The sequence below is a fragment of the Rhinopithecus roxellana genome, chromosome 5, assembly GCF_007565055.1.
Source record: "Rhinopithecus roxellana isolate Shanxi Qingling chromosome 5, ASM756505v1, whole genome shotgun sequence".
Classification (NCBI taxonomy): Eukaryota; Metazoa; Chordata; class Mammalia; order Primates; family Cercopithecidae; genus Rhinopithecus; species Rhinopithecus roxellana.
The window spans coordinates 112,201,741-112,219,149 of NC_044553.1; the positions used below are offsets into that span (position 1 = coordinate 112,201,741).

General features: G+C 44.1%; 1 protein-coding gene across 2 annotated transcripts; it reads left to right on the forward strand.

The window, feature by feature from the left end:
- The first annotated feature begins 6,259 nt into the window (after positions 1-6,259).
- PSMA4 (proteasome 20S subunit alpha 4) lies at positions 6,260-15,396 on the forward strand. 2 transcript variants are annotated; one of them, XM_010383147.2, is made up of 9 exons: positions 6,260-6,387; positions 7,748-7,773; positions 8,020-8,062; positions 8,326-8,488; positions 10,033-10,110; positions 10,720-10,808; positions 12,415-12,545; positions 13,339-13,462; positions 14,977-15,392. In XM_010383147.2, the coding sequence occupies exons 2-9, from the start codon at positions 7,771-7,773 to the stop codon at positions 15,129-15,131; spliced, it is 786 nt and encodes a 261-aa protein (XP_010381449.1). In that variant the 5' UTR covers positions 6,260-6,387; positions 7,748-7,770; the 3' UTR covers positions 15,132-15,392. The 2 variants fall into 2 exon arrangements, with proteins under 2 accessions (XP_010381449.1, XP_010381450.1); XM_010383148.2 differs by lacking the exon at positions 6,260-6,387 and adding an exon at positions 6,409-6,528 and having other exon boundaries at positions 14,977-15,396.
- The last annotated feature ends 2,013 nt before the right edge of the window (positions 15,397-17,409 follow it).

Genomic DNA, 17,409 nt, shown 5'->3' on the forward strand with positions numbered 1-17,409 from the left:
TTTTTTTTTGAGACAGAGTCTTTTTTTTTTTTTTTTTTTTTTTTTTTGAGACGGAGTCTCGCTCTATCTCCCGGGCTGGAGTGCAGTGGCCGGATCTCAGCTCACTGCAAGCTCCGCCTCCCGGGTTTACGCCATTCTCCTGCCTCAGCCTCCGGAGTAGCTGGGACTACAGGCGCCCGCCACCTCGCCCGGCTAGTTTTTTGTATTTTTTAGTAGAGACGGGGTTTCACCGTGTTAGCCAGGATGGTCTCGATCTCCTGACCTCGTGATCCGCCCGTCTCGGCCTCCCAAAGTGCTGGGATTACAGGCTTGAGCCACCGCGCCCGGCCGAGACAGAGTCTTACACTATTGCCCGGGCTGGAGTGCAATGGCATAATTTCGGCACTGCAACCTCCACCTCCCAGGTTCAGGCAATTCTCCTGCCCCAGCCTCCTGAGTAGGTGGGATTACAGGCGCCCACTGCCATGCCTGGCTTATTTTTTGTATTTTTTAGTAGAGACGGGGTTTCACTATGTTGGCCAGGCTGGTCTTGAACTCCTGACCCTGTGATCCACCCACCTCAGCCTCCCAAAGTGCTGGGATTATAGGCGTCAGCCATCACGCCTGGCCACAGGCAGCATTCTTGGAGAAAAAATTTTAACTTGTCTGAGAAGGTGATTGAAACTGGAACTCCAGAGACAGATGCTGGAAGACCCTGGGAACTGCAAGGAAGCAAATAATGACATCCAGGCAAGGCCACTAACCCCTCACCTACCTAAATATTATGGTTCCTTTCAGACTGATACCAGGAACCTCCTTAAGCATATATATTTTAATTCTCTATAATTTATTTTTGGATGACTATGAAGTAGATTGGGTAGACTGAAGCTCACTGTATACTTGGCTGAAGGTTTCCCACTGTGTTTCCTTCACTGGTTTCTCTTCATGTCTCCTTTAGTATGATTTAGTAAATGGCTGTTTACTATTCTTATGGTTTCAACTATTCATTGTCTACAGAAGACTCAAGCCTAGAACCCTGGCCATTCAAATACCCAATAGTTATCTTTCTATATATAGGAACAGGCATTGATCCTATCTCCATCTTTCTGTCTACCTACCTAGTCTTCCCAAAGTAGATATTTCTCTAAATTGTCTTATATGGTTCATTTTTTACTTCTTTGTCCCTCAATTTCGTTTCATTTCTTTTCTTTTCTTTTCTTTTCTTTTTTTTTTTGAGGGCAGGGGGACAGGGTTTCACTGCAGCCTCAACCTCCTGGGCTCAGGTGATCCTCCCACCTCAGCCTCCCTAGTAGCTGGGACTTCAGGCATGTGCCACCATGCCCAGCTAATTCTTTAAATTTTTGTAGAGATTGGGGTAATACCTATCTCATAGAGTTAACAGAGTTCATTGTGAGAATTTCATGAGAGAACAGTGCCAAGTGCTTAACACAGTGTGTGGCACATAGGACTCAGTAACTATTTACTCAATAAATGAACCATATTCCAGGCTATCCAAACTCAAAATATTGGAGTAATTTTTTGCTTGCCTCTCTTACATTCAGTGAGCCCTACTGGTTTTTAGAATCGTAGAATTTTAGGAATCTCTGTCTTTCTTGAGTTTTTTGGTTTTTTTTGGGTTTTTTTGTTTGTTTGAGTCAGGGTCTCACTCTGTCACCCACACTGGAGTGCAGTGGTGTGATCACAGCTCACTGTAACCTCTACCTCCTGAGCTCAAGCAGTCCTCCCACCTCAGCCTCCTGAGTAGCTGGGAGTACAGGCATGTGCCACCATGCCTGGCTAATTTATTTTATTTTGTAGAGATAAGGTCTCACTGTTGCCCAGGCTAGTTTCAAACCCCTGGAGTCAAGCAATCCTCCTGCCTTGGCCTCCCTAAATGCTAGGACTACAGGCGTGAGCTATCATACCCAGCCTGTGCTGTTTTTTAACAATATATAATAAAAGCCAACATTTATTCAGCACTGAAGTATTTTACACACATTAGCTTACTCAATTTTTACAACAAACCCATGAGGGAAGTACTGTTATTATTAATCCTCATTTTCAGATAATAGCAGCTGAAAAAGTAAAAATAATTTGCTCAAAGAGAGCTATGGCTTAAGTCAGGTCTTTCTGATGCAGACCATGCTCTTCACTACCACGAAGTTCCACGCTACTTTCTCTCCCTCTCCCTCCTCTCCTGTCCCTGCTGCACACACACACATACACACACTCACACACACTAGGAGGAACAAATGAGATCATTCCCATGAAAGCACTTACGTTTCTCAAATTTAAGGGATTGTGGTTTTTATCTAGGTTGACCACTCAAGCTAAAAACTGGGAACCAGAAAAATGGACTGAAACTTGGGTTTCACTTTCAGACCAGTGTTGATCCTCTGAATTGATGAAACTCTATAGATTTCCCTCTTGATTGCCCCTGCTAACATAGATTTCCTTTCACGCAATTCCTAATGCAAATATTGCTGACCACTGTTTAGATGTTTATATGCTACATTACATTGATATTTTACTATTTGGTGTTTGTTCTAACTTGTCTCCAATCAATCAATTTCATGTGGTTTATATAAACTCTTTGGTGGCTGTGATGGTTAGTTTTAGGTGTCAACTTGCCTGGATTAAGGGACACAGAGATAGGTAGCAAAGCATTATTCCTGAGCATGTCTGTGCAGAAGTTTCCAGAAGAGACTGGCATTTGAATCAGTAGCTGAGTAAGGAAGATCCCCCTCACCAATATGGGTGGGCACCATCCAATCTGTTGAAGGTCTGGATAGAACAAAAAGACAAAGGAAAGATGGATTCAGTCTCTCTCCTGGGACAGCCATCTTTTCTTGCCCTCAGATAGCAAAACTCCATGTTCTTGGCCTTCAAACTCCAGGACTTAACCAGCAGCCCCTCAGGGCTGCTTAGGTCCTCAGCCTCAGACTGAGAGTTACACCATCATCTCCTTTGTTCTCCAGCCTTTAGACTCAAACTGAATCACACAATTGGCTTCACTGGTTCTTCAGCTAACAGAGAGCAATCGTGGGACTTCTTAGCCTCCATAATTTAGTTCCATAATAAATCCCCTTCTGTCTGTCTACCTATCCATCCATCCATCCCATTGATTCGGTTTCTCTGGAGAACCCTAATACAATGCATAAATTAAACATTTATTTTACTTTACCTTCAGGACCTAGCACCATGCCAAGCCCCTAGAAGACCCAGTAAAGATCTGTTGAATAAACTGTAAGAATGAACACACTACTACAAGTGCCAGGTCCTGGTCCTTTCAAACAACGTGGAGAAAACCCAGTTCCAGATTTAGTAATTAATACCATATGTCTGGCAAAGACTCTTTGCTCTTGCAAATGCCTTCTGTCCAGGCTTTTAACGCCCCTGGACTACAACACACCTTTACTTTCTGGTGTTCTTAGTCTCCCTAACCTCTGCACTTCGTATTACGTAGGCAGATAAAAACTCTGGTTACATATATTGCTGTGTGATGACCAAAAAAATTATGGCTTAAAACTTCAATCATTTTATTAGCTTATGGTTTCTGGCAGTCATGAATTCAGACAGGCCCTGGGACAGTTTGTCTCTGCTCCCCAGTGCTGGGGCCTCAGCTAGGAAGACTTTAAGGCTGGGAGAGATTTGATGCCTGGGAGAGACTCAATCACTGTGTAACTGAACACTCGTTTCTTAAGAGTCCAATTGACAAGGGTGAGGTATGATAGAAAGAATTTATTAACCAAAAATAGTAAAGGGAAAGCAGTCAGATTCCTATCCAAATTAATGGCTTCTATTTTTAGGAAGAAGGCAGGGGTTTAAAAAGAAAAAACTTGATAAGGAAGACATGCAAGAACTGGGCTGAGTACAGTTGTCCGTGTGTCTTGTTCTGGTGGCTATCTTGGGTTCTGGTCCACCTGGACCCTGGGCTGATGGCATTTCAACAATGGCCAGGTTGTTAACTAGCTGCCTTGAAGTAATCTGTGGAACCTTGCAGCTGGGTCTCCAGACTTGGTCTCTGTGTCTCAGGATTGACCCCTGGAACTTCTAAGAAGACACATAATTAGATACTAATAGACAGTTATGTGAAGGGAGTATATATGATGAGAAAGGGAAGGATGTGGAGTCTAGAAAAGGCTTCTGCAGTTTGCCTCAAGGTTATATCTTTAAACCCAAGGAAAAGGAGGAAAAAAATTTAATGCAATTTGAAGCTAAGCTGCCTGGTTACAACTGGGTACTAGGATCATCTGGAGGGATCTTCACTCAGCTATCTGGCAGGTGACACTGGGACTTCATCTAGGCTGTTGGCCAAACACCTCTCCATGTGGCCTTTGCCTCCTCACAGCATAGTGTCTGGGTCCCAAGAACGACCATCCCAAGAGGACAAGACAGAACCATATCACTATTTGTGACTTGCTCTTGGAAGTCACATGATATCCCTTCCATTGTAGTCACAGGCTCACCCAGATTCAGAATAAGGGGACACAGAACCTCTCAATGGGAACCATCTGTGGCACACTGTAAGAGGAACATGTGGGATGAGAGATGTTGAGGGTTCATCATCCTAAAACATCACTTTAATCCTGTCTTCCCATTACTGACCAAAACAAATTCTGGCACTGAAAGCACTCTACACTTTGGCCTCAAACGCCTTTCCTTCTTTACTTCCTGTATTATCTCCTCCATTCAGATCAGATGGAACTACTCAGTCACCCACACTTGTCAGACTCATTCTTCTTTTGTCCTTTTTCTCAACTAATCCTTCTTCTTTTGACCTGAGAAATTCTACCTCTGACTTAAAAGTTCCTGTTCACTGAATTCTGCAGAATGAACTAAGGTGGTAGGCAGGGGCCCTCAGAGATGCCATACGTTACACCACCTGAGGATGCTTTCAGAGCACCACCTGCATGTGACTCTTTGCCATCTTGCCTTGGCTCACTTCCCTGTGTGCTTGGAAAGCAGAGACGGTAGGTGAGACCCCAAAATGCAACTTCCTTCCAAGCTATCTCCTTTTCAAAGCCCACATCCCCCAATTATTTTGCAACCAACATGAAGAGGACGGAGTTTCTGCCCAATGGGCTGCTTTTTGGGAGAGACTGAGCAGATGACTTCATATGAACCCAGATCTAGTCAACCTTCTAGCCTGAAAAAACCTGAAATGAACAGTAGATAGTTTACATAGGGACCGAGGCTGAATGAGGAAAAGGGTGGAGAGATGGATAATGAACACATAAGTATGACAATTTCAGTAAAGAAGATAAAATGGTGCGAGTATATGCTGACAGTAGGGTATTGTTTTAACTACGCTGGTCAGGGAAATCCTTTCTGACTGGTGAAAAGCAGAGAAACAGACCAAGGTGAAAATTCTCCCAAAAGTGTGAACCTCACCATAATTGTTTTTTAATTTTTAGAGCCAGAGTTTTTGTCTGTCACCCAGGCTGGAGTGCAGTGGCGCGATCACAGCTCACTACAGCCTCAAACGCCTAGCCTCAAGCCATCCTCCTGCCGCAGCCTCCCAAAGCAGTAGAATTACGAGCGTGAGTCACCATGCCCGACCATCATCATAATTTTTTTTTTTTTTTTTTTGAGATGGAGCCTCACTCTGTTGCCCAGGCTGGAGTGAAGTGGTACACTCTTGGCTCACTGCAACGTCCGCTTCCTGAGTTCAAGCGATTCTCATGCCTCAGCTTCCTGGGATTACAGGCGTGCACCACACACCCGGGCAATTTTTGTAGTTTTAGTAGAGACGTGGTTTCACCATGTTGGCCAGGCTGGTCTCGAACTCCCGACCTCAGGTGATCCACCCTCCTCGACCTCCCAAAGTGCTGGTGCTGGGATTACAGGCGTGAGCCACCCAGCTTTCCTCATCATAAGGTAAATGTCCAAAATGTATGCATCAACAGTAAAAGTGAAAGCCAGAATGAAAAAGGGAGATGATGACAGGGGTAAAGTCTCATGTGATTGGAACCATTTCGGGAAACAGGACAAGAATGGTAGCAATTAAGAAGCCGGTCCACACTATTTGCTATCCTAGGTCTGAATAGTGAAGAGAAAGTGAAAGTAGAGCGCCAAGGGTAAGAGAAGGAAATTAGTTATTCCACCTTCTGGTTGGCTACGGTCTTCCTGCCCTCCTCCCCATGGCACAGCAACTCCTCCACCTGCTGCAGCGCCGCAGCGCCTCCGCACCCCCGCGCCCCAGCTTCCACTAGGGCCACGGGTTCTAACTCCGCCCCACAAGGAGGACTTCCGTGTCCTCGGCCATCCCACTACCCCCTCCCTTAGCGGTTCTGCGCAAGCGCGGGGGCCATATTAGCAGCGGTTGTTCGATCAGCGCTGGTGGTTTATTTTCCCCCGGAGATAAAGGCTCAGTGGACATCTGAAGTCTTCAGGGTCTTCCATCTGGTGAGCCTTTGGCCCCTGGGGGCCCGCGGAAGCATGGCCGCTCTTCCCTTGGGCTGGTGTCGTGAACGTCAAGACAGTCGGTCCCGGCCTGCAGTTGCCGCTGAGGAGCAGTGGGCACGATGACTCTGCACCGCCTCCACGGTGACGGACCAGCTGCCGGGAATGGCCCCCGCCGGCCGCCGTCGGGGGCTTCCCCGTGCCGAGCTTGGACGGCGGGGCCCGGCGAGGGGGCGAGCTGAGGGTGGGGGGTCTGTGGGCAGGACCCAGGAGTCGGGGCGGCTTCCGTCCCCGGGAGTTCGGTACGTGAAAGTTAGCGCTCCCGGAGGTGCCGGTGAACTCAAAATCGTGCTGTGACCGGCGTCAGGCGTGGAGACCACAGAAAGTTGTGCTTACGCTCGAATCAGAAATCCCCGGCGTGTCTCTCTGTGTCCTACCTGTTTCTCTGCTCTGGGCCATCCTTCCTTTGCACCTTCCTATTACCTCAACCATGGTGTTCGCTGCCCTCCGTCTCTCACCAGCCAGAGTGATCATTTAAAATGCTAATCAGTTCTTGTGGGCCTTGGGAATCATTCAGAGGAGCCCCAGTGGCTGAGGGAGAAAATTCTGTTTTTACCTGGGCACGCGGGCTCTCCAGGATTTGATTCCAGCTTACCTTTCCAGTCTTGATTCCCTATATTCCAGTATTTGGGAATGTGGGCTTTGGACTGAGGCTTTACCAAATAACGCTGAGCACCCAGTATTGCCTTTTGCACGAATGGTACTGATGGTACCCAAGATAACTGCCTCCACCCCCAAGTTCAGGACTCTCTGGAGAAGGGCTAAGTGTCTTAACTTGGCATTCAAGGCTCCGCAGGATTTGGATACTCGCTTAGCTCTTATTTATATATTTTTAAAAACATCAGTAGTTTGTCTCATGCCCACTAAGCTATCCTGCCTCAGTACCCTTTGTTCATACCTTCTGCTCTGTCTGGAGTGCCCTTCCCTTCTTTCTTCCCCTGTTCTTTCTCTTAGACCCAAGAGTTCTCAGCCTTATTTCTGCCTCTCCCGTCTCTGATTTACTTTCATTTTCTGTATCGGTTTCTCAAAAAATACTTTCTGGATTTTTTTCATCATCCCTTTTCCCATTCTACCCCCGGTTCCTCTTTCCGCATTATAATCTATGACTACCTCTCTCACCTAACTGCCAGTATTAGCTTTTCAGGACAGGAATTGGTTTTACACATTTTGGTATTCCAGCATCTAGCATAACGCCTGACACTTAGCTGAATAAAGGGAGTAAATAAAACAGATTTGTAAAGTCAGCAAATGCTTTTTAATTTGTGAATCTTATTTTGATGATGATCTGATTTTCTTTTTACAGGAACTATATAAAGTTCAGAAAACATGGTAAGTTAATACACGTGCCAGTAAACTGTTGCCTGATAAATAGTATTGCTTGTACTCAGCTTACAGACTTGTGTGGGAAAATTGAAATAGAAGGAAAGCAGTGAGATGGGGCCTTTTTTCTTGTCAGTTTCCTCTCACCTGCTGAACTTCGTATACCAGGATAGGTTTTGTAAGGTGATTTGTAGGCTTGCAGGAGTTGGCCTACTTTCAGTGGTTAGGAATCACTCATGTGTTTTTCCTTTGCAGTCTCGAAGATATGACTCCAGGACCACTATATTTTCTCCAGAAGGTAAAATAGAAATTGTTTAATCTGCCTCAAGTTAAAAAAAACATGTGTTAGACTTTTAGAAAAAAAAATTACAAACTTTTTTTGGTAGTTGCAAAGTTCATCCTTTTTGTACTTCGAAGCAATTATGGTCACCGGGTTGATTATACCATAGAAGAGTGAAAGTGGGAATTTGTTTCTAGCTTGCTTCATTGCTGATTTCTTTTGGGTCAGTGGTGCAAGAGCATAGAGGAGAGTCTTGGCTTCTCACTGCTTTTGTTTTGTAGGTCGCTTATACCAAGTTGAATATGCCATGGAAGCTATTGGACATGCAGGCACCTGTTTGGGAATTTTAGCAAATGATGGTGTTTTGCTTGCAGCAGAGAGACGCAACATCCACAAGCTTCTTGATGAAGTCTTTTTTTCTGAAAAAATTTATAAACTCAATGAGTAAGTGAGATTTTAGGAAAGAGTTTTAAAAAAATCTCACTTTCTCACATAAGTGGGATCTATGTAATTTGGGAGGGCTCTTCCGTGTGATGTGGTAGGATTGAAGTTGTGCCTTTATTTTGCTTAAAACCTCTTTGAGGCCTGGTACCATGTGTTACTCCTTTTAAGTGCAGGGCAAACACTTAGTGGAGAAACTAGCATTGCGTAGTGGTAAGAGTACAGACTTAGTAGTCACACAGATTTGGGTTCAGCTCCAGGCTTCCCCCGTGCAGGCTATGTGATCTTGCACAAATTATTTAATTTCTTTGGGCCTCAGAGTCTCCTAAAGTGGTTGTGGCAGTTTAATGAAATAAAATGAATGAAATAAAATAGTATAGTGTCTGGCATATAGTAGGCCCTTAAAGTATTGTTTAGAATAGCTATGCAGGATTTTGTTGAATTATACTGAATCTTACTAAAGAACAAGCCTGTTGGAGGTCTCGGAAGAATTTAGCCAAGCCTTGTACACGGTATGATATGTTCGTTATATTTAGGTGTGCAGAACTTTGCAGCTCATGGAGAGCTGGCCATGCTAAGTAGAGACTTTCCCTTCAGTGATGGTGGGCTTGGTAAATGCTGATTATCAGGGCCTTTTGATACACTTGTCCAAAGTGGTGTCACCCCTCCACAGAGCCTCTGTTGGGCTCACCCAACAGCTGGCACACTTGGCTAGGCATAGTCACAGGGTGAGTCTCAGCTATAAGAGAGCCAGGGCAGCCCTCAGGAAATGTTCCAAAAAAAATGAAATGCATCTCGAGTAGGAGTCTAGCCCTGTACTTCCTAAGCAGGCTTGTAAACCCTCCTGCCACTGTCCCCTGTCACCTCCATCAAGCCAGGCCTTAGGAAATGAATACTACTCAAGAGCAGTCTGTCTAGCAAAATCTTTTTTTTTTTTTTTTTGAGACAGATTCTCGCTTTGTCACCCAGGCTGGAGTACAGTGACGCCATCTCGGCTCGCTGCAACTTCTGCCTCCCAGGCTCAAGTGATCCTCCCACCCCAGTCTCCCAAGTAGCTGGGACTATAGGTGCGCACCACCATACCCAGTTAGTTTTTGTAGTTTTTGTTGAGATGGGATTTTGCCACATTGCCCAGGCTGGTCTTAATCTCCTGGGCTCAAGCCCTCCATCTACTTCGGCCTCCCAAAGTGCTGGGATTACAGGCATGAGCCATTGTGGCGAGCCTGTCTTTGTATTCTCTGTTGCTAAATCTTCTTGAGATTTACTTTAGCTTCTTGGCGTTAATCCTGTTACCCTATTCACAGGGTGGTAATGATAAATACATCTATTAACGAACTTAAGGGTGCATTTATTTATCTTTCATGTTGAATGACATCAAGTAAACGTCTCCTACAAAGATAAGACTTTTATAGGTTTCTTCTGAAGGAAGTAGCTGCTGTGAAGCAAACGTAGTGAATTGCTAATAGAATTCTGTGCTTTTTAATATTTATAAACGCTCCTTGCAGGCATCTTCCCTGCTTACAGATCAATATCTTTTTTTCTTCAAGGGACATGGCTTGCAGTGTGGCAGGCATAACTTCTGATGCTAATGTTCTGACTAATGAACTAAGGCTTATTGCTCAAAGGTATGGTCATAAATAGCATAACTGATGATACAGAAATTAGTTTTGATGTTTCTTTGTTTTTTTGAGATGGAGTCTCACTCTGTTGCCCAGGCTGGAGTGCAGTGGCGCCACCTTGGCTCACTGCAACCTCTACCTCCCGGGTTCATGCCATTCTCCTGCCTCAGCCTCCCAAGTAGCTGGGACTACAGGCGCGTGCCACCACACCCGGTTAATTTTTGTATTTTTAGTAGAGACGGGGTTTCACTGTGTTAGCCAGGATGGTCTCGATCTCCTGACCTCATGATCCACCCACCTCGGCCTCCCAAAGTGCTGGGATTACAGGCATGAGCCATTGCGGCTGGCCTAGTTTTGAAGTTTCTAAGGAGAGCTCACTTTTGCAAAGATTAAAGTCATTAAAAATCTTTGAATTGAAAATTACAGATTTTTTTCAACCAAACTTACAAAATATTATTTACTATGAGAATATTCGGATGTTGACTTGTTCCCTCCCCTTCAAATTACAAATGACTGTTAGGTTGCCCCCATGGCATGGATTGCTTTTCAGAGAATATTTTCCTTAGAGTCTGTGTTTTAGAGAAAACTACTAATATGCCCATCTCTTTATCCTAGGTATTTATTACAGTATCAGGAGCCGATACCTTGTGAGCAGTTGGTTACAGCACTGTGTGATATCAAGCAAGCTTATACACAATTTGGAGGTACTTAATTTTTTTGAAAATGTTATTCCGGGCCGGGTGCGGTGGCTCGAGCCTGTAATCCAGCACTTTGGGAGGCTGAGACGGGCAGATCACAAGGTCAGGAGATCGAGACCATCCTGGCTAACACAGTGAAACCCCGTCTCTACTAAAAATACAAAAAAATTAGCCAGGCATGCTGGTGGGCGCCTGTAGTCCCAGCTACTCGGGAGGCTGAGGCAGGAGAATGGCGTAAACCTGGGAGGCGGAGCTTGCAGTGAGCCGAGATCGCACCACTGCACTCCAGCCTGGGCAACAGAGCGAGACTCCATCTCAAAAAAAAGAAAATGTTATTCCAAAAAGTTAAGACATTTTATGAGTTATAACCCTTTTGAGGTAGTAAAAAACTGAAAATAGACCCTTTGTTTTAAATTGAATTTAATTTTTTTAATTGACAAATAAGAATTGTACATATTCGGCCGGGCGCGGTGGCTCAAGCCTGTAATCCCAGCACTTTGGGAGGCCGAGACGGGCGGATCACGAGGTCAGGAGATCAAGACCATCCTGGCTAACACGGTGAAACCCCGTCTCTACTAAAAAATACAAAAAACTAGCTGGGCGAGGTGGCGGGTGCCTGTAGTCCCAGCTACTCGGGAGGCTGAGACAGGAGAATGGCTTAAACCCGGGAGGCGGAGCTTGCAGTGAGCTGAGATCCGGCCACTGCACTCCAGCCTGGGGCACAGAGCAAGACTCCATCTCCAAAAAAAAAAAAAAAAAAAAAAAAGAATTGTACATATTCGTTGGGTACATAATGATGTTTCGGTACACATAATGATCAGATCAGGGTAAATGGCACATTAATCATCTCAAACACTTCTTTGTGTTGGGAGCCTTCCATATCCTTCTAGCTATTTGAAACTAACGTGTTACAGTTAACCATATTAATCCTACAGTAGCATAAAACACTAGAATTTCATACATTCTTTTTCTTTTTTTTTTTTGAGACAGAGTCTCGCTCTGTCGCCCAAACTGGAGTGCAGTGGCCAGATCTCAGCTCACTGCAAGCTCTGCCTTTCGGGTTTACACCATTCTCCTGCCTCAGCCTCCTGAGTAGCTGGGACTACAGGTGCCTGCCACCTCGCCCAGCTAGTTTTTTGTATTTTTTAGTAGAGACGGGGTTTAGCCAGGATGGTCTCGATCTCCTGACCTCGTGATCCGCCCGTCTCGGCCTCCCAAAGTGCTGGGATTACAGGCTTGAGCCACTGCACTCGGCCCATACATTCTTGCTTCATGAATGAACGTGTTTCTCCACCATGTAGATTACCGTAGTTTTATTAATAGGATATTGAAAGTCCAAAACAGCATTTTCAAATCTGGAAACTAACTGCTGTTTACATAATAATGAAATTCAGTACTGGTCCTTTGTCTGTTCCCTCTCCTGGCTGTGTCCAAATCGTAGAAACAAAAGTGGAATTTGTAATGGAGCTTATCTCTGGTAGCCAGAATACAGAACAGTTTATGAATGCTTAAGTTCACAGAGAAAGGTTTAGCTACATTCACTGAGCTCAAGTAACTATAATGATACTAAATTTAGATTATTCATATATTTGGCTTTTTGTCTTTGTTAAAGGAAAACGTCCGTTTGGTGTTTCATTGCTGTACATTGGCTGGGATAAGCACTATGGCTTTCAGCTCTATCAGAGTGACCCAAGTGGAAATTACGGGGGATGGAAGGCCACATGCATTGGAAATAATAGCGCTGTGAGTATTTTTGTTGTGCTTTGAAATCTGGCAGAACGTCTGATAGATGCCATAATTTTGCCGTGGTGATGAATGTAAACAGTATTTGAAGATAGCTGCAACAGCCTTAATGTGATATGGAAATATCTGTGATTTCTGTTGGGGACAGAGTTGCTGGTATAGCTAATATACTGGGGTTCGTTAACTACATTAATAAATGCTAATTTTCAGTTAGGAGTTGTGAAATTAGAAGTTGTGATTTTTGTTTCACATCCTAGTTTACAGACCCACTGAATTCTATGACAGACCCCTTGGGAGACTGAGGACCTCAGGTTAAAGACACACTATATAGAGCATCAGTACCACCTCTTCTCACCCTGTGCCATGTGTGCCCTCCCTGTCATCAAAATTATTTATATGGGCCAGGCATGATGGCTCATGCCTGTAATCCCAGGCCGAGGCAGGCAAATTGCTTGAGCCCAGCAGTTTGAGACCAGCGTGGGGAACATGGCAGAACCCCATCTCTACAAAAAGTACAAAAATTAGCTGGGCACCATGGCATGTGCTTATAATCCTAGCTACGCAGGAGGCCAAGGTGGGAGGAGGAGCACCTGAGCCTGGGGAGACTGCAGGATACAGTGAGCTAAGATCATGCCACTGCACTCCAGTCTGGGCAATAGAGTGAGCCCGTGTCAAAAAAAAAATTGTTTATACTTGTAATGCCAATAGTAATTCAGGCATTTTTCTTCTAGACCAATTCATGTTTCTAAAAAATGTAAAAACTTAAAATTCTGTGTTGATTCATGTTTTATAGGCAGCTGTGTCAATGTTGAAACAAGACTACAAAGAAGGAGAAATGACCTTGAAGTCAGCACTTGCTTTAGCTATCAAAGTACTAAATAAGACCATGGATGTTAGTAAACTCTCTGCTGAAAAAGGTAAGGTAATTCATATCCTCTACCTTAATGATTTCAACTGAGCCAAGGGGAATTAGCAGCTGTAAATTTTTTTTTTTTTTTTTTTTAAATATGGAGTATTGCTCTGTCACCAGGCTGGAGTGCAGTGGCACAATCTTGGCTCACTACAACCTCTGCCTTCTGAGTTCAAGTGATTCTTCTGCCTCAGCCTCCCATGTAGCTGGGACTACAGGCTCACGCCACCACGCCCAGCTAATTTTTTTTTTTTTTTTTTTGAGTCTCACTCTGTCACCCAGGCTGGAGTTCAGTGGTGCAATCTCAGCTCACTGCAAGCTCCGCCTCCCAGGTTCACGCCATTCTCCTGCCTCAGCCTCCCGAGTAGCTGGGACTACAGGCACCCGCCACCTCGCCCGGCTAGTTTTTTGTATTTTTTTTTTAGTAGAGACGGGGTTTCACTGTGTTAGTCAGGATGGTCTTGATCTCCTGACGTCGTGATCCGCCCGTCTCGGCCTCCCAAAGTGCTGGGATTACAGGCTTGAGCCACCGCGCCCGGCCTGAAAAAGAATATTTCTAAATGTTTTTCAGAAATTGTGGTAAATTAACATGTTGTTTTATGTTAGGACAGTTTAGCTCCTGGTGTTCCTTAGAAAATGCCATTTATGGCCAGGCACATTGGCTCACGCACGTAATCCCCAACACTGTGGGAGGCCGAGGTGGGCGGATCACCTGAGGTCAGGAGTTCAAGACCAGCCTGACCAACATGGTGAAACTCCCGCCTCTACTAAAAAGACAAAAAAATTGGCCAGGTTTGATGGTGCATGCCTGTAATCCCAGCCACTTAGGAGGCTGAGACAGGAGAATCACCTGAACCCGGGAGGCAAAGGCTGCAGTGAGCTGAGATCACACCATTGCACTCCAGCCTGGGCAATGAGAGCAAAACTCTGTCTCAATAAAAAGAAAAAGAAAATGTCATTTACATGCAGATTGCCCTCTGTTGTCTACTTCCACCCAGTTTCAAGGAGGCACTACTCACTTTCCCTGGTACAAAAAAATTCCTTCCACTTGAGGTATCAGTCTGCTTTTCTTGGCCATTTCATGCCCCTTTTTTTTTTTTTTTTTTTTTTTTAAAAATACTTGAAAAGTCCGTAAAAAATAAGCTATTATTACCAGTTGAAGATTCTGGCTGAGCCCTCAGAGGTTCCTACAAGAAAATTGTGGTTCGTCTAATCGGCACAGCTAATAGCAGGCCAGCAATAGCAATTGGTCGATTATACTTTTTCTAAGGGAGTGACAAAATGGCCACTAAGAAAGTTGGGATGGGTGAGGAGAAGGTATTTAAGTAAAAATTGTAATTAAAACATTACAAAATCAAAGATATTTTGTTCTCATAAAAGGGAATAATATTAAGCATAAAACAGGAGAGTGCTGAACTAATGTTTAAATGATGTGACCAGCATAAACCATGAGTGCCTATTAAGTTTCTCTGCTAAGTATGCCTGCCTGCAATACAAATACATGTATGTGTTTGTTTTTAGTGGAAATTGCAACACTAACAAGAGAGAATGGAAAGACGGTAATCAGAGTTCTCAAACAAAAAGAAGTAGAACAGTTGATCAAAAAACATGAGGAAGAAGAAGCTAAAGCTGAGCGTGAGAAGAAAGAAAAAGAACAGAAAGAAAAGGATAAATAGACAAAATTGGAGATTTTATTACTCATTTGGGGCACCATTTCAGTGTAAAAGCTGTCCTACTCTTCCACACTAGGAAGTCTTTGACTTTTTTTAAGTGGTGCAGTGGGAAAATAGGACATTACATACTGAATTGGGTCCTTGTCATTTCTGTCCAATTGAATACCTTATTGTAATGATGATGGTTACTCTTCATGGACATCTTAATCTTCCACACACATCCTCTTTTTTTGGAATAAAATTTGGAAAACGGAAATGAAGGAATAAATTCTCTGTAGCAGTAATTGTTAAATATACAAAAACCGACAGGGCGATCATCTTTTGCACACTGTGGCTTACGGTCCTTTCACAAAGATGGGCACATTCCTCAAGCTGGCCAGATTATTTGTCGCTGTCTGCAGGGATTGGTTTGAGAATGAACACTTGAGCCAGAATTGATATATGGGTGTGGATCTTGCAGCTAGGACTGAGGCTGCCCACAGGCAGCAGCCCAAGCTGCGTGGAAGATGAGGTATAGAAGTTACGGCCACAGAGGAAAAGTGGAACCAAGAGATAAGAACAGTTACGTGTTGGCTGAAGGGAACTCTGTTGCTGGGCTTTGTTCAACCGGAGTTCCCTTGGGTGTCTGTGGCTTCATGACAGAATTGATAATGGGGCACTTAATGCATAGCCATGGTGCTTTAGCATCACCTATGCAGATTCTGATGTCCCATCCCAGATCTACTGAATTAAAATGTCTGAGGGTGGAACCCAGTAATCTGTTTTAACAAGCTCTGCATGTGATTCTCAGGAATGCTAAATAAACCTTTAGAAGGTTTTGTTGCATATTAGAATCACCTGGGAAGCTTTTGCAACTTGTAAGCATGCCATATCAATTAACTTAAGCTCTGTGGTGGAACCCAGATAGTAACATAGCTTAAACTCTTCAGGTCATTTCCATCAGCCAGAATGAGACCCGTGCATTGAGCCAGGCTTTACCCTTCTCTCAGCTGTTGTCAATCAAATACGGGATTGCGGTCTAATGCCTCATTGCAGATTTTCTTAATGCAGCTCCCTGCAGTTTTCTGTATTGGCTAAGGTATTTCCAAGCCCTATTTGCAGTACTTTTTTGAACTTCTAAATTATTCCGTTACTCTGTACAGCTGGTTCTCATTATTTTTGGTAGTTATATTCTAAAGTCACCACTAAAACTAAATAACTGAACTCTTGCACCTAGTACTGGGTTAGGGTCCTACAAGTCACTGGTCACATTTTTACCAACTGATCAGTACATAACCTGTTTTTTGTGTGTTTCTACTTAAAGACACCTTTTTAAATGTATATTGTGGATTCATTAACATAGAACTCAGCCAACAGCTCTTTACCTGAATGTTTTAGTTTTGTTTTGTTTTTTGAGACTGGGTCTTGCTCTGTCAACCAGGCTGGAGTGCAGTGGCGTGATTTTATTTCACTGCAGGCTCAAACCCTCTTCCTGCCTTGACCTCCCAGAGTGTTAACATCACAGCCCTCTTATGCTTAGGAACAACACTAAACTTTTTTTTCGTAGAGACAGCAAGCAGGGAAGGTCTCACCGTGTTTCCCGTGCCAGTCTCAAACTCCCGGACTCAAGTGATCCTCCTGCCTCAACCTCCCAAAGTGCTGACATCACAGTCCTGAATATGCCAAGCCCCCCTCGCATCACTTGCCAATCCTTCTGCCTTGGGAATGGTCTTCCTGGGTATCTATCGCCCACTCCCTCATCTCCAGGTCTCTGCTTGAATGTCACCTTTTTTGGGGTACTTCTGTGAAGAAGCAATCTTTTTCCCCTTCACACTTAACATTTTCTATTCCCCATACATACCCTGTTGATTTTTTCTCCATAGCACTCATCACCAACTGGTGTATTTGTTTATTGTCTCTCTCCACTGGAATACAGGCTTCCAGAGCAGTACTTTGTTTTCATTCAATAGTTGTGTCTCAGTACCTAGAACAGAAACTGGCACATGTTAGGCAACAAATAAATACTGATGAATGAATAAATGCCCTGGATATGCTGGTGTGAAATCCTAAAAAATACCCACTTCCCATCCAGATCAATAGCACTGGTGGATTTTCTGTATTCTGACTACCCCTTCAACACTTGCCGAAAGCTAGGACAGCTTCTTCAAAGGCAATAGTGGATAAGAGAGTCTGGTATAGTTTGCTGCCACATCAGGAAAGTCTTCAGAATTTGACCCTAACAACAGGCAAATTTCAATGTATTCATCCTTTTGTTGAAATAAATTCATACCATGGGGAAAAG

Excerpts from the sequence above, each read along its gene's own strand:
- PSMA4 (XM_010383147.2), top strand. Across the intron at positions 8,489-10,032 it reads AAAATTTATAAACTCAATGA|GGACATGGCTTGCAGTGTGG; the intron begins GTAAGTGAGATT and ends TTTTTCTTCAAG. Across the intron at positions 10,111-10,719 it reads CTAAGGCTTATTGCTCAAAG|GTATTTATTACAGTATCAGG; the intron begins GTATGGTCATAA and ends TCTTTATCCTAG.